Source organism: Hemiscyllium ocellatum, chromosome 31 (genome assembly GCF_020745735.1).
Source record: "Hemiscyllium ocellatum isolate sHemOce1 chromosome 31, sHemOce1.pat.X.cur, whole genome shotgun sequence".
NCBI classification, from domain to species: Eukaryota; Metazoa; Chordata; class Chondrichthyes; order Orectolobiformes; family Hemiscylliidae; genus Hemiscyllium; species Hemiscyllium ocellatum.
The window spans coordinates 20,441,037-20,458,869 of NC_083431.1; the positions used below are offsets into that span (position 1 = coordinate 20,441,037).

At 40.1% G+C, this 17,833-nt stretch overlaps 1 protein-coding gene across 4 annotated transcripts in view; it reads right to left on the minus strand.

Moving 5' to 3' along the window:
* ssh2a (slingshot protein phosphatase 2a) overlaps nucleotides 1-17,833 on the minus strand; it is a 172,327-nt gene that overhangs the window by 11,231 nt on the left and 143,263 nt on the right. For all 4 annotated transcript variants that reach the window (XM_060847943.1, XM_060847942.1, XM_060847941.1 and 1 more), the window contains 2 exons: nucleotides 15,724-15,870; nucleotides 14,204-14,404 (listed from right to left, as the gene is read on the minus strand). In XM_060847943.1, the coding sequence (XP_060703926.1) occupies nucleotides 14,204-14,404; nucleotides 15,724-15,870 (348 nt within the window). The remainder of the gene's footprint in view (nucleotides 1-14,203; nucleotides 14,405-15,723; nucleotides 15,871-17,833) is intronic.

Genomic DNA, 17,833 nt, shown 5'->3' on the forward strand with positions numbered 1-17,833 from the left:
AAAGGTACCCAAATGAACACAGTCCGTTTTCTCAACAAACTCAAAACAAGCAGACAAAACACATCCAGAAACCCTAACCACTCTCCCCTACATCAAAGGCATCTCAGAAATGACTCTGCACCTCTTGGCATCATGGTTGCCCACAAACCCACCAACACGCTAAAACAGCAGCTAATGAACTTAAAAGACCCCATGCAGACAACAAGCAAAACAAATGTCATTTACAAAATACCTTGCAAGAACTGTAACAAACACTACACTAGACAAACAGGCAGAAAACTAGCTACCAGGATACATGAACATCAACGAGTCACAAAAGGACTTGACCCACTCTCACTAGTATCCTCACACACCACTTCAACTGGGACAACATATCCATCCGAGGATGAGCCAAACAGGAGACACACAAGAGAAGCAGAAGCAGGGCATTCCAACGGGAACTATATCAACAAACATTGACTTGGACCCGATTTAATCACCCTCTGAGGACAAGAACAGGAAATGACATCACCAATCCAAGGAAACCTAAACACACAAATCGAAAGCAGGACATAACATCAGTGCTTCACCAAAGGCTCACTGATGATGCGACATAGTATGGTGACAAAACACCTGAAAATGAACCTTCCAGCTGAGCGAACAAACTTACAACCACAAACACATTTCACAGAGAAAAATGGATTCCTTGTAGAAATTCAACTTGAAAATATCATTCTATTTTGGCCAATACTGATTATTCTTGAAAGGAGGTTAGAAAAATGTAGAATGTTCTCATATCTATTGATCAGTGTTCTTGACCACATGGAGAAAGTGAGGACTGCAGATGCTGGAGATCAGAGTCAAGTGTGTGGTGTTGGAAAAGCACAGCAGGACATGCAGTATCTAAGGAGGAGAATCGACGTTGGTGGAAGCTGGTACAATTGCAACATTTTAAAGACATTTGGATGGGTATATGAATAGGAAGGGTTATAAGGAATACAGGCCAAGTGCTGGCAAAATATACTAGATTAGGTTGGGATAATTTGCTGGCATGAACGAGTTGGACCAAAGGGTCTGCTTCAGTGCTGTACATCTCTATGACTCTATGATCCTTCAAGCTTAAGTCCACGACATCTATGAAATATCAACCATGTATAAAAACTCAGACCAGAGTCACACAGATGTGCAGCATGGACACAGACCCTTTAGTCCAACTCATCCATGCTGACCAGATATCCCAACCTAATCTAGTCCCAATTGCCAGCACTTGGCCCATATCCCTCTATGGGAAACTAGAATAAGATCACTTGCCTCTATTGCTGACCCAGAAAAAAAAAAGACATTGCAAAAGCTATTTACCTTGTGCAGCAGGCAGCTTTCACCACTTTTACACTGTCAGGTTTCCTCATGCTCCAATAATCACCCAACTCACTTCAAATGCCTAATTTAAATATGTAAATGAAATGCCCCACCACTTCAATGCAACAAAAAGTAATGCTCTGCTTTCCACCATTGTAAATAAAAAACAATTGGTGCATAAGTGAGGTGTTGGAGGTGCTTTTCCTAAACTGGACTCTAATCACTGTGCCCCCATAATTTCACAACCTCTGCTTTCTCATTAGGGGCCAATGTATTCAGAGCGGAATCTGAATTATTTTAAGTAAACAATATCTCAACCATCCAAGTACAAACTCCCTGATAATACCATTTAAAAACTGCTAAGTTCTGCATAAATGGGAAAGTTTAAACAGGAACAAACTGAAGCATGGGTAAATTAAATGATAAACATCAGTCCAATACCATACCTATCATATTACATGAGTAGTGAAAAGAACACTTGCTTAGATTATAAATGAGAACTGCAGATGCTGGAGACCTGAGTGTCATTTTATTTATCTCCAGTTTGAGTACGACAGAACAGAAATTTCTTTGTAACAAATCCAAAGATGTGCAGGCCAGGTGAATTGGCCATGGTAAATTGCCACAGTGTTAGGTACATTAGTCAGAGGGAAATGGGACTGAGTGGGTTAATCTTTGGAGGGTCGCTGTGGACTTGTTGGGCCGAAGGGCCTGTTTCTAATCTAATTTCTGACTTTTAACAATAATAACATTCCAGTATACACTAGCAAATAATGCTTTGCAGAGAACTAAAAGCTACAATTGTGTTGATAAAAGTGAAGCTGAAAACACAAAATATATAGCTCAAAAATACAAAGTCCTGTTTGATATTTTCTCAGCTGCACTGTTATACGGTTATGGCCACTGTTCAAAGTCAGTCAAATCAAAATCCAAATGGCAAACTAAGTATTACAGCCCTACTCAGTGAAGCTGTTTGCATCAGTATCATGTTACCTGTTATACAATAATGTCTATTTTTAGATAAGAAATGACATGTGTGTACTGGGTGCAAGTTGATTCAAGTACTTAGAAGGGGAACGAAGTTCAGTGGGTTGTAACCTAATAGATTAAACACAAGTTTTCCTTGTGATGTTGCAAAATAGTTAACATTCTTCTGGAACGGCTTGTGAGGCTTATGCACAAACAAAAACAGCTCAACAATAAAGTAAAACAATCTTTTGGATTCCTCTTACCTGGTCATAAAACGCAAATCAAAATTTAAGTAAGAAATTAAACCAGCAAAAGCACACAAAATTACAACCAAGAAATGTACATCAGTAAACACAGCCAGTCATTTTAATCCATGCAATTAAACGCAATTTCTTCACCCTTCTGAACTTACATTCAGCTTAATTCCAGAAGCTGAAACTAAATTCAAGCACAGATATCTCTATGCTTTGCCACTATTTAATCTTCAGCCATCATAACTCATTTACAAAAGCTCTTTACTTAAACTGTCTCTCCCATCTTTCAAAACGCCTTAATATTTGACATTTCAATTAATATCTTTAAAAACATCCTTTCCAACCACTTTCCAATCATTAGTCCCTCTTTTGCAGGTTGAGAGAAGCATTTTGGGGCGGTCAACAAAGACAAAGAAATGTATTTGTTATATTTTAAGTAGCTTTCCAAATATCCATCGAACCCACATGATGGCAAAATATGTTTGCAGAAGACCAAGAAACTACGGCATGCACAGCTAGAAATTTCCTCAGGATAATCAAACTCTCAAAATATTATTTTACTGCAGCATGATCATTCGTTCTTTGCTGTATTTTTCAGTGAGAATAAATTAAATTCTTCTAGACAATTGGATCAAAGACTAGTAACTATAAACTCTACATCCCAAAAGAAAATGATATTTTCACTTATTTCTTATTGATTGATTTATCCAGTTTGACTTTTACAGCATGAGTGGCTTAAAAACAGGCTGATAGGTAACTATAGGTTATTGATGAATTAAGTCAGAATACTACAGGTATTTGTAACTTATATTTACATTCATATAAGCAGTAATTTAAGCATTCTAAGAATGTGGAAAGTTTCCGTGGAAACTAAAAACCTAGACTTCCTGCTTTAGGCTTCTTTTACACATAAGCATCATTATTGGCCCCATTCAAACCCTCAAAAGCATGTTATCCCAAATATAGGAGTGCATTTTGTATTTTAACAACAACGACACTAAAACTCATCACGAGTGCTGTTCAGGTTAGATCTCACGGAATACAGGGAGAACTAGCCATTTGGATACAGAACTAGCTTAAAGGTAGAAGACAGAGGGTGGTGGTGGAGGGTTGTTTTTCAGACTGGAGGCCGATGACTAGTGGAATGCCACATGGATTGGTGCTGTGTCTTCTACTTTTTCTCACTTACATAAATGATTTGGATGCGAGCATAAGAGGTACAGTTCGTTTGCAGATGACACCAAAATTGGAGGTGTAATGAACAGTGAAGAAGGTTACCTCATTGTAACAGGATCTTGATCAGATGAGCCAATGAGCTGAGAAGCGGCAGACTGAGTTCAATTTAGATAAAGGCAAGATGCTGCATTTTGGGAAAGCAAATCTTAGCAGGAGTTGTACACTTAATGGTAAGGTCCTAGGGAGTGTTGCTGAACAAAGACCTTGGAGTGCAGGTTCATAGCTCCTTGAAAGTGGAGCCGCAGGTAGATAGGATAGTGAAGGTGGCGTATAGTATGCTTTCCTTTATTGGTCAGTGTATTGAGTACAGGAGTTGGGAGGTCATGTTGCAGCTGTACAGGACATCGGTTAGGCTACAGTTGGAATATTGTGTGCAATTCTGGTCTCCTTCCTATCGGAAAGATGTTGTGAAACTTGAAGGGGGGGGGGGATGCGCTGGTGAGAGGCCACACAAAATTGGCACCAATTTGATCGGGTGTTAAGCTTGAGGAAACTGTTAAAATATATTGTGACATTTTACAAGGTTTCTGCTCCAAATATCTTAAGCAGGGTATTCTGTAAAATCCATAACCACGTGCAGAGGATTGGCTAACAGAAGAGTTTGGATTAATGGGTCACTTTTGAATTGACAAATTAACAAATGGAGTGCCACAGGAATCTGTGCTTGATTTCAAATACTTATCCATATTAATGACTTGGTTGAAGGAATTGACTATTACAGCCAATTTTGCTGATGTTTCAAAGATAGTTAAGAAAGCAAGTTATGAGGAGTCTGTAAAGGAATTTAGATAAGTGGTTTAAGTTCACGAGCAGAAGTTCCACTGTTGAAATATAATGTAGGACCTGAGATTGTCCACGTTGGCATGAAGAATAGCAAAGCAAAATATTAAGTAAGTGGAGACTGTTGAATGTTGCATTGCAAAGGGATCTGGGTACCTGTTGACTCTCAAATCTGAGTTAGCATGTAGGTTCAGCACATAATTGAGGAAAATTGCAATCTTATCTTTTATTACAAGGGCTTGCGGTATAAGAGTGGGGAAATCTTGCTACACATGCAGGAAACAGGCAAGACTACAGCTGAGGACTGTGAACAGTTTTGGTTTCCTTACACAAGAACTGCTTGCCTTGAAAGCAGTTCAGAAGGTGTCCTGTGATAAAGGTGTTATCTTACAAGAAAAGATTGAGCAGATTAGAATTCTACTCCATTTGATTTTAGAATAATGAGAAGCATCTTATTGAAAGCTATCACAGTTCTGTGAGATACTTATGTGGTGAAGTAGTTGCAGTGAGGAAGCACAGTTTAAAACAAAAAGGGGATCCCCCATCTAAGCCTGACATGAGGAGGAATTTCTTCTCTTGAATTCTCCTCAAATGTAGTTGAATGCTTAGCTGTTGAATGCATCCAGGGTTCAATTGGACAGCATTGTGATTTAGAAGAGAGTCAAGGATTATGGGTGCAGGCAGGAAAGTAGTGTTTAAGACGACAGTGAGATTAACTATAATCTTACCGAATGGTGGAACAGGCTGAATGGGTCAAATGGGCTCCTTATGATCTTACTATGAATTGTAGACTGCAATAGTTGATAAAGCATGGCACTGGAAAAAGCACAACAGGTCAGGCAGCAGCCAAGGAGGAAGAGATTTGACATTTCAGGCATAACCCTTCTTCAGAACTGGGGAGGGGGAAGGGGGCTGAGAGATTAATAGGGGAAGTGGAGCTAGGGGAAAAGGTACAGTAGCGCCTCGACATACGAACGACCCCGTTCACAAACAGATCGGTTTACGAACAGGATTGTACATAAAATCTTGCTTCAATGTACATATGAAATTCAAGGTAGATCGAAGGTGAACATTTTAAATGACAATGTGATGTTCCACTTTCGGAAAATTCTATAACAAAGAAAAAAAAGTTTCTCTGGATCATTTTCTTGTGCCATCACCAACTCTCAAGAGACAAAAAAGAGAAAAGACTTCGGAAATATCTGAAAAATGGGAAAATTGATTCAGTTCGCGAACCTGGCCCCAGAAAGGATTAAGTTCATAAGTCGAGGCGCAACTATAGTTGGGTGAAGGTAGGAGGTGATAGATCGGTGGGGAGTGGGGAGCAAATAGGTGGGAAGGAAGACGAACAGGTCTAAGAGGGCAGGTCTAAGTCAGATGATTTGAGCTGGGATGGATTGGGGGGAGGAGAGATTTGGAAACCAGTGAATTCAATGTTCATACCATATGGCTGGAGGCTCCCGAGGTGGAAGATAAGGTATTCCTCCTCAGTTTGCAAGTGACCGTGTGTAGATAGTAAAGGAGGCCCAAAATGGATATGCCTTTGGAAGGGGGAATTGAAGTGGTTAGCCACAGGAAGGAAGGGTTGGTTAGTGTTTATGGACCAGAAATGTTCTCAGAACTGTTCCACGAATTTATGCTCAATCTGTCCAAAGTAGAGGAGACCACATCAGGAACACTGGGTGCAGTAAATGAGGGTGGAGGATGTACAAGTAAATCTTTGGATTTGGAATGATTATTTGGGGCCTTGGACTGAGGTTGTGGAGGGGAAATGTGGGCATAGGTTTTGCACCTCTTGACAGTGGCAGGGGAAGATGCCATGTGTGGAAAAGGCATTGGTGGGGACCTAACGAGGGAGTCGTGGAGGGAACAGTCCCTATGGAATGTAAGTATGGGTGGGGAGGGAAATATATTTTTGGTGGGGTGAGACTGAAGGTGGCAAAAATGGTGGAGGATGATGCACTGGATTTGGAGACTGGTGGGGTGGAATGTGCAGACCAGGGGGATTATATCCTTGTTGGAGTTGGGTGTGGGTTCGAGGGCAGAGGTGTGGAAATGGAAGAGACAGGGTTGAGGGCAACTGGGATGTGCTAGAATGGAATGGAATCGCTCATCCTGAGAGCAGGTACGGCAGAGGAATTTGGAGTAGGGATAGTGGGGTGGGGTGGGAGAAAGTGTAGTCAAGTTAGCTGTGGGAGTCAGTGGATTTCTAGTAGATGTCTGTCACAGGAGACCGAGACAATGCTGCCTAACCTGCTGTTTTTTTTTCTAGCATCATGCTATATTAACTCGGACTCTCTAGCGTCTGCAGTCCTCACTTTTTCTCCTTTTGTAGACTGTAATTCCCAATGCTATCAGGATGAGCAATTCCAAAACACCCCAGATGCCCTTAAACCGGTCTCTTCCATTTCCACACCTCTGCCCTCGAACCCCACATCCTCTAACTCCAACAAGGGTATAATCCCACTGGTCCTCACATTCCACTCCTCTAATCTCCAGGTTACTGAAAACCTTCATCTGAAGTGCCATGTTCAGCTTTGGTCATGGAAATTTATTTTCTTCTATTCATTTAGAGTGAACAGTGAGCACAAGTACAATGTCATAGAGTCATAGAGATGTACAGCATGGAAACAGACTCTTCAGACCAACTCGTCCATGCCGACCAGATATCCCAGCCCAATCTAGTCCCACCTGCCAGCACCCAGCCCATATCTGTCCAAACCCTTCTTATTCGTATATCTATCCAAATACCTTTTAAATGTTGCAATTGTACCAGCCTCCACCACTTCCTCTGGCAGCTTATTCCATATAAGTACCACCCACTGTATGAAAAGGTTGCCCAGTAGGTCTCTTTTATATCTTTCCCCACTCACCCTCAACCTATGCCTTCTAGTTCTTGCCTATTTCCCGATCCATGCCCCTTATGATTTTGTAAACCTCTGTAAAGTCACCACCCAGCCTCCGATATTCCAGAGAAATTTGGGCGGCACGGTGGCACAGTGGTTAGCACTGCTGGCTCACAGCACCAGAGACCCGGGTTCAATTCCCGACTCAGGCGACTGACTGTGTGGAGTTTGCACGTTCTCCCCGTGTCTGCGTGGGTTTCCTCCGGGTGCTCCGGTTTCCTCCCACTGTCCAAAGATGTGCGGGTCAGGTGAATTGGCCATGCTAAATTGCCCGTAGTGTTAGGTAAGGGGTAAATGTAGGGGTATGGGTGGGTTGCGCTTCGGCGGGTCGGTGTGGACTTGTTGGGCCGAAGGGCCTGTTTCCACACTGTAAGTCTAAGTCTAAGTCTAATCTAAAACAGCCCCAGCCTGTTCAGCCTCTTCCTATAGGTAAAAAGTGAAGTCTGCAGATGCTGGAGATCAGAGCTGAAAATGTGTTGCTGGTTAAAGCACAGCAGGTCAGGCAGCATCCAAGGAACAGGAAATTCGATGTTTCGGGCCAGAGCCTGATGAAGGGCTCTGGCCCAAAACTTCGAATTTCCTGTTCCTTGGATGCTGCCTGACCTGCTGTGCTTTAACCAGCAACACATTTTCAGCTCTCCCTATAGGTACTTCAGATCTGTGTTCACTGGGGAAGTCACAAGCAATCTCCCGGAGGTAACAGTGGCTGAAGGACCTGAACTGAAGGGAATTTATATTTGCCAGGAATTGGTGTTGGAGAGACTGTTAGGTCTGAAGGCTGATAAGATCCCAGGACCTGATGGTCTACATCCCAGGGTACTGAAGGAGGTGGCTCTAGAAATCGTGGATGCACTGGTGATTATTTTCCAGAGTTCGATAGATTCAGGATCAGTTCCTGTGGACTGGAGAGTGGCTAATGTTGTGCCACCTTTTAAGAAAGGAGCGAGAGAGAAAGCAGGAAATTACAGACTAGTTAATCTGACCTCAGTGGTGGAAAAGATGCTGGAGTCACTTATAAAGGATGAAATTACGACACATCTGGATATCAGTAACAGGATAGGTCAGAGTCAGCATGGATTTATGAAGGGGAAATCATGCTTGACTAATCTTCTGTAATTTCTTTGAGGATGTAACTGTGAAGATAGACAAGGGAGAACCAGTGGATGTAATGTACCTGGACATTCAGAAAGCCTTTGACAAAGTCCTACATAGGAGGTTAGTGAGCAAAATTAGGGCGCCTGATATTGGGGGCAAAATATTGACTTGGATTGAAAATTGGTTGGCTGACAGGAAACAAAGCGTAGTGATAAACGGCTCCCTTTCGGAATGACAGGCGGTGACCAGTGGGTTACCGCACGGATCAGTGCTAGGACTGCAGCTTTTTACAATATATATTAATGATATAGAAGATGGTATTAATAGTAACATTAGCAAATTTGCTGACGATACAAAGCTGGGTGACAGGGTGAAATGTGAGGAGGATGTTAGGAGATTACAGGGTGACCTGGACAGGTTAGGTGAGTGGACAGATGCATGGCAGATGCAGATTAATGTGGATAAATGTATGGTTATCCACTTTGGTGGCAAGAACAGGAAGGCAGATTACTGCCTAAATGGAGTCAAGTTAGGTAGAAATGCAGTACAAAGAGATCTGGGTGTTCTTGTACACCTGTCAATGAAGGCAAGCATGCAGGTAGTGAAGAGAGCGAATAGCACGCTGGCCTTCATAACAAGAGGGATTGAGTATAGGAACAAAGAGGTCCTTCTGCAGCTGTACAGGGCCCTGGTGAGACTACACCTGGAATAGTGTGTGCAGTTCTGGTCTCCAAATTTGAGGAAAGACATACTGGCTGTTGAGTGAATGCAGCGTAGGTTCACGAGGTCAATTCCTGGAATAGCAGGACTATCTTATGTTGAAATTGGAGCGACTGGGCTTGTATACACTTGAGGTATAAACAATGACTGCAGATGCTGGAAACCAGATTCTGGATCAGTGGTGCTGGAAGAGCACAGCAGTTCAGGCAGCATCCAACGAGCAGCGAAATCGACGTTTCGGGCAAAAGCCCTTCATCAGGAATAACCCTTGAGTTTAGATGACTGAGAGGGGATCTGATTGAGACGAAGAAGATTATTAAAGGATTGGACACTCTGGAGGCAGGAAACATGTTTCCGCTGATGGGTGAATTCTGAACCAGAGGGCACAGCTTAAAAATAAGGGGAAGGCCATTTAGGACAGAGATGAGGAGAAACTTCTTCATCCAGAGAGTGGTGGGTGTGTGGAATGCTCTGCCCCAGAAGGCAGTGAAGGCCCAGTCTCTGGATTCATTTAAGGAAGCGTTGGATAGTGCTCTCGAGGATAGTGGGATCAAGGGTAATGGAGATAAGGCAGGAACAGGATACTGACTGAGGATGATCAGTCACGATCATAATGAATGGAGGTGCAGGCTCGAAGGGCAGAATGGTCTACTCCTGCACCTACTGTCTATTGTCAAATCCTCCAACCCTGGTGACATCCTTGTAAATCTTTTCTGAACCCTTTCAAGTTTCAAGCAATGGCATGCATTCCACGCTGGGCCCTAAATTTTCTGCTGGAGTCATGGTCCACATTTTGCTAAGTCTCTGTTGCTGCTCACAACATGCCAAAGAGGCTGTGCAAGCCATGACCACTTTCAGAACCTGTGCTGACACGATAAAGCCACCCATCCCAGACAAAAGGAGCTGACACCCCTCCACAATCCAATCAGCAGGAAGCCAGCCATGACAGTTTGGTCACCCTCACTTCCTGCCTGCCTCCCTCCATCAAGATCAGTGTTGTCATTACTGTCTGGACCAACCCAGTCAACAGTGCAGCTCCCTATACTGCCCAACCAGGCAAGCCACACTCCACCACACGAACTCCACAGCCCTGGGTGACCCTCTAGAGGCAGAGAAGAGGAGAAAAAGCCACTCTGTCCAGGCATGACCAGCACCCCAATGGCCAGCAGGAGGAAGACCAAGACCTTGTAGCCAACCAGGATGAGCAGCCCCATTGAGAAGATCCTGAATGTAACTGCAGCCAGCCAGAATGAATACTCCAAACTCTTCCCAAAAGGAAAACAAAAATCACCAAGTCGTGACCATGGTACGGTGAGGAATACGTGACTGCCTCAGCAGGTGGCAAGTTTCTTTTTTCCTCTGCGAAGGAAGGCCTTACAGAAACTAATTATAGCTGAATATTGAGTATATAACATACATCTTGTATTATACATCTTTCTGCCATTAAGATTGCTTCTGATACACCTTAATCTTATAACTGCAATTTTTTTTTAACATGACTATTGATTACCTTATGCCATTTAACAAGGTAACAGAATGCTGTTATGGTACACAAAGGACAACTGACGTTAAATACTACAAACTGGACAGAGTTGATATTTTCAGTTTTGAAAGAAAAATAATAATTTTTAGCTGTTACTAAGGAGTATATTTCTATGGTTTCTCACTAATAAGATGCCAATAAATAGTGCTCTCAAATCTGCATTTACTCAAAAAGCAGTGATTCTCAAAATCGTCTATTTTTACAATTAAACAAAATTAAAGTATGAAACTACAACAATCTAAAGTTAAAATTTACAGTTTATATTTTACTGATAATTTGACAATGCAGATCTTAAGGTTCATAAGTTCACAACTTATACTGTAGAAGAAAGCCAGTCTTTCATAATGTACAAGAATGAAATGTTTTTTTGATTTTTAATCTTACACCATGCCCAATATGATTCAATTCTTAAAATTTCCTTGTGTGCAATTGTAACTATTAGCCTTCCCAATTCAAGTAAAATGAACCATACCCATTCTGTCAGCTTGACCCTTTGATTAGGATACCAAATTATTATAATGCTAGGTTAACAGGAGAATACACCACAAGATGAGCAACCAAACTTTCCTTTGTTAACCGATGGGAATATTGTGACATTTCATGGACTGGTGAAAACGTAACATAGAAAGTAGAATCATTTTCGATGGTTATAAATTACAGTTTGCATTCATCAATAAAAAGAGAACTTAAAAGTTCCAAGCATCAAATTTACTTCCGTCTATTAAAAATACATGAAGTTCCTGTTCTTTTGGAATAAAAACTGAGACGCTATGATGCAACGTGTCTCAGGATTTTTACAGATATAGTTTTGCCAACTATTTTTGGACATACTAAGGCAGCAAAAGCTTGAACTGATCATCATCATGGAAACAAAATGAGTTCATTTGCAGTAATGCATTAATCCAAATATATATTAAAATAAAAACCTTTTAGAACACCATTAGAATTTGGTCAGGACTACAATACCCCCAATCCCAAATCAAAGTCCACTGTAAATGTCAGCAAACACAAATGCACATAATACAGCAAAGCCAGTTCAAACAAAAATCACTACTTACAATACCAAATAAACAATGCAATGTCAATAGTAATAAATCTCAATTTCATCCATTACAAAATTTGTGAGCTGCTGCAAAAGCACTTTGTCTTTGGAAACAGGAGATTAGTTCAAAAATGGTGCATTAGCCTTCTCTGGGCCTTTAGAGCATGTTGTTACTAGTTCATTCTCTTTGCTATGATATATGGGGGCAGGAGTGCCAAGACATGAAATGTGCAGGCAGAAAATCACACTTAATCACATATGCTCTGTGCGATATGCTAAACCCATCCTATTGCATTTCTTCTTTGTACTAAGTACAGGTAGTTCTCCTATAACACGTGCTTCGTAAACACGTGGAGGGAGGAGATTCTGAGATTCGTGGCCCCTCATTCTGAGACCAGAGACCTAGCCAGAGCATCCCAGCCTTTAGTCATCCCTTCAAAATAAAAAAGATTTTTACTCGCACCAAAAGAAAACTACCTGTTTTTTTATCTTCCTCTTTGGAAATGTTTTTGGGAATACGTTTGTTGGGGAGAAATCCCATTGTTTGGAGGTCTTTATCCGCATTAGCTGGAAATGAAAGTTAGAAGCTGCTACAGCATTGAATTCAGCAGCAGGACCAGCACCAGCAAATTTCAAATGGGAACATTATTTAATTCAGAAACCCCTTGAAGTATTACATTTATTGTACTATTTCATTGAAATATAGGATATAAAAATGTACTTAGATTATGCTATTATTTGTGTTAGGTTAACTACTATTTTTGTTTCGATTTTGACTGATACTTTTGGTGATTCACCCCAACCCTGTTTTTCCCATAGGTCCCACTATTTTCATTGCACGATTTTCTAAAACATGGCAATGCATGGGAATGCAACTATCATCTTAGAGAAGAACTACAAGTAAGTAACAGAATGGAGTACTGGTGGTAATGTTTCTATTTTAATCTACTCTCTAAGCACAACCCAAGCTTCTAAGAACATAATCTGAGATTGAGTGCAGTCCATGGCAATCTTCCTTCAAGCAAATGTTATAGCATTTTCATACTGCCACCTTTACATGAGGCCTTAACATCCGGAGACCTGCATGCTACTTACTAAATGACATTAGGTACCAAACTAAATTGCTACTGTAAACAAGTCTCACCATGGATTATGTAAGTGGATTAATTAAAACCAGGTACCTTTCACAGAATTTTCAAGCACTGTAGGTGAAATAATTATATCAAATCAGCTAATACGGTGAGTTAGCAGAAATGAAGGATGTGAGAAAAATATGAAGTTAAGAGTGTGTGTGTTTGGTTTAAATTATGCAGATACCAATTAAAATTTGTGGTGGGGTGAAAATGCCAACGAAAAAAAGAGAGTAAAAGATTCTGGAAGATTTCAGACATCCAGAATGTGTGACAACTACTTTTTTTCCTCTCAGCTAATTTAATGCAGATGTATATTGTTACAATAGATTGAGTGGAAATAGATTAAAAGAAAATAGTGTAGTCAGCATAAATAGATTGAAGAAAATAGTGCAGTGAGCAAACTAAACTATCCCAAATTCAAGCTTTCTCCAGCTCATTGGTTAGAACTGTTCCTTTCAGAAGGCTTCACACCAACTTCAAGTTAGAGATTTTCCACTTAAATATAAATATTTAAATATACCGTATTCAGCAAGTAACAAAAAGCTTGGGTGTTTTAAATCATACAGGTTTTGCTTTATAGACCACTAATCACATAACTCAACCATTTTTATACAACATAGTACTTTGCACAAAAAAAAAACAAAAATACAAGAACACATTGAGTACTGCAGGGCACAACAAGAATGGAGGCTGGAGTTCAAGGAACTTGCCCGTTTGTGGTTTGCTCTTAAGGAATTTAATCACCGTAATCTTGTGTTTCTCTTTTCAGATATTTCACCCAAATGAAACCAACTCTCAGAATGAGAGACCCTGATTCAAATCACAATTTGGTTTGACATTTCCACTCACAGGGAGTTGGTAATCTCACACCTGGTTTGTCTGGTTCAGGACCATGCAGACACAAGGTGCCCAGCTGACTAGGAGAGAGGGAAAATTGGCAGTGGCTCTACCTTGGGTTGCACTGCAGCACCTGGGTCTAGAGCATCATCAGTGGAAGCCGTGGAGATGTACATGGCAGCCCTGCCTGCCGTTCTATCAGACCCCATCCAGTGTGTGTGTGTGCCAGGAGGTAAATAGAGGAAAGAAAATGTGAATCAAGAAAGTAAAGACAAACAAGACACAGCACATATCTGATACTACAAATTAAGGTGTTCTGAAAAAGAAACTATCCAAGATGGTGTACCCACCTAGCAAGCAAGATACCCTGGTATTCTTCCAGTTGTCTCATGAAGCTCACATTAGGTTTTGTAACTGTCCGCTTCTCCTTCACATAACTGTAAGCTTTTTCCAAATTCCAGCCATATTCCTTCATTGCATATGCAATCACTGTGGACGCGGACCTGCTGATGCCCATTTTACAGTGAACAAGACATTTGGAACCATTTTTTCTGATGGAAAAAGAAATACATGTTTAAAATCAAAATTCTGAAAAAGTGGTAACTTGAGTGATAATTCTAAGAAATGTGGAATTTATATTTAGCATTCAAAACTAAATTTTACCAATGTCACAAGGGCAACTTAGCAGAATTTTACACTCCTATTTATACAACTCCTACATTTTTTTGCAAAGACATGTCAGAACTACAACTTACTTCACTGGGAACCCATCATTCAGGAATCAAATTACAGATTGTAGCAAGATAGTTCTGTTCGACACTATACTTCCAATAACAATTTTGTAATTTGACACTGATCACAAGTACTGATGGCAGTTAAGTTCTCCATTCTATATCAACTTGTACCAGTTTTTCTATCCCTGCTATAATGGGCCATGTTTATCTACTTATCACAGCAGCTCAGCAGCCAATTTTATTATGCTTACTGAAACAGCATGCTCAAAGATGCCAACAGCAAAAATAAATGAATAGATAGGAAGTCTTAAAATGCTTCAATATTAGAATCTGAATCGCATTCATTTTGTAAATATAAACAATAGAAAGTATTTTGTCAACAACTATCAAGTCTAATATTAGTTCACATTTATTAATTATTCTGTTTCTAAAGAATGAACAATTATTCAGAATCAAACCCCATTAATAATGATCAAAACGTTAACTGACATGAAACTTGACACATTATATTCCAATATTATAATCTGCCATTTTATATGCCACTTGAACAGCTGTCATCCCCAAGGTTAAAATCAGGCACAACACTTCAAAGCACAACTTTGTACCAAATGATTTTGAATGTGGAAAAATGTACCTTAAAGTTTGGTGGCACAATGTCCAGGTAGGGATATCATTTTCATTTCAAGAACCAAAAATTAAATAAAAATAGCAATGCATTTTTACAGTCCCAGCATATCCTGAAACTACTACTTTCTTCAGTATATGTCAATTTTTTTTTAAAAGAAAAGCTACCTTTCAATTTAACAGAAGTGTTTTTGATTCAGCTGGTTTGAAGAGGACCATTATTGTTAATAACCACTGAACATCTCAAAAGATCTTTTCAGTTCATTTCAAACAAACTAAGGTGAAAACTAGGCTGATTTTCTAATGATATTCTGTAGTAGGAAAGATACAATATAAATAAGTTATAGCTAAAATTAGGTAACTACTGAGACTAAACAATTAGAACGTAAAGAGTTGCGCATGAACCAACTATGCAGTCAAAGCATATATCTGTATGACATTTTAAAATTTAAAGCAAGATCATATTGATAAAAACTTCCTAACATCATGAGAGATTCTGTCTAATTACATACTTTGCCTTTGAGATAAATTTGTACGTATCATTCCAATATGCAAGCAGATCGGTGGCCTCCTCATCATATACCCTGATATTATGGTACTCAAACATCCCTGGGAAGAAGTTGTCAATTTCACGGGTGATGTTCAAGATGTACCGAATCCTAAATGGAAATACAAAGAAATTAGCACATGAAAACTCAGTCAGTCAGTGCTATACAGCAAGCGTTTAAATTAAATGCAACCACTATCAGGCACACAGAATAAAAAAATAAGCTTTTCTAAATTGAGACTGTAAATGTAAATATATTTTACATGTTTGAATTGGAAGAGAATTTTCTTTTAGATGCTTAGATATTTCCCAATTAATCTGTTCAGAAATATTATGACAAATCTGCAGCAGCTGGGACTTGAACCGAGCCTCCAGACCCAGTATAGGGATCAAACCCATGGCCTTGGCATTGTCAGCACCACATTCTAATCACCTGACCGGCCATGACTATTACCAAAACAAGCACGGCTGGTCTGCAGGGGAGATATAGGCATTATGATAAAATGCAGGATGAACTTATGAACATTACTGAAGATACTTAAAAATGTATTTGTAAATTAAAAATTGACGCAAGAAACTTCCATAAACTTCATCGGGAGGCAGTCAATAAATGTACGCTCAGTTACATTTAACACAAAAATAAGTGAGGAAGTTTGGTAATTAACTGACCAATGGTGACCAAATGCAGTTTAATATTGAAACTTAAGAAACATGTCAAATTGAAAACTGCAATGAAATTCTGGCTCCATCAAGAATAGCGCTTAAAACGAATTATCGAGTGAAGACAAAGAGGTTTCCCTACAGGGAGGCTAAGAGAGAAAAATTGAACAAGCCAGGATGCTCTTAGACTCATTCTGATATACAACTCAATGAAATAGGGTCTCTGGTCTTCCCTCTCAAACAGGGAATGAAGCTAAGATATTCCTTCTAACTGTTAAGCAATAAAACTTCAACATTACATTACAATTTGCCAATGAAAAATTAGAAATGTTCAAGTAAATGCAACATGTGGTTTTATAAAAGTCACCAATGGGCAGCACAATGGCACAATGGTGAGCACTGCTGCCTCACAGCGCCAATTCCCACCTCAGGCAACTGTGTGGTGTTTGCACATACTCCAAGTGTCTGCTTGGGTTTCCTCCGGGGGCTCCAGTTTCCTCTGACGGTCCAAAAAATGTGCAGGTTAGGTGAACTGGCCATGCTAAATTGCCCGTAGTATTAGGTGAAGGGATAAATATAGGGCTATGGGTCTGGGTGGGTTGCTGTTCGGAGGGTCAGTGTGGACTTGTTGGGCCGAAGGACCTGTTTCCACACTAAGTATTCTAATCTAACCCAATAAGCTTCCCAATTGCTAAAACGCAGTAAAACAGTAATCAACTGAAAAAAGCGAGTAACCAGCTGTCGCTAATCATTAAATTAAAAAAGTCAACAAAAATTTAAAATATCCTGTTCACAGTTCCTTAAATCAACGTGTTGTCTTGAGTGAAAATAAACTGGGGAAAAATGCACAGGGTTACAGGGAGGTGGTGGGGAAGTGATACTACAGTACTTGTTCCTCAGACATGATGGGCCATACACTCTCCTATGGTGCAATCATTTTGTAATTGTGTGCAAGGACCTGATCATGCTTTTTGAGATTAACCCATATGCTGTTAGGATGACTTAAAAAATAAAAAGAGTGGTCAACCAAAGACTTGCAATTCTACATCCCTTGACATACTTTTCATCCTTAAGTAGATCAGGGCATCACAGTTGGTAAAAGATGCATGATTTTGCAGATCTGTAGCTAAGAAACTTCAAGGTAAAAGCAAAATACAGTATATGGTGGGAATCTGAAACAGTGTTGCTAATGTCAAGGTAATACCAGTCTGGCGTGATCAGAGATGGTCTGATCAGAATAGTGAGGTCACATGAGATTGCAAAATTGAGGGGTTCGGCAAAGGAAGAAAGAAACCTAAGTATCTCAAACTCGGTCTCCCCTCAGAGTACATATTACTAGATTTATCCATTTGGATTTCTCAGAGACTTCTAAGTACACTCTGAAATGATCAAGGTTACTAAGAATCAAATTATAC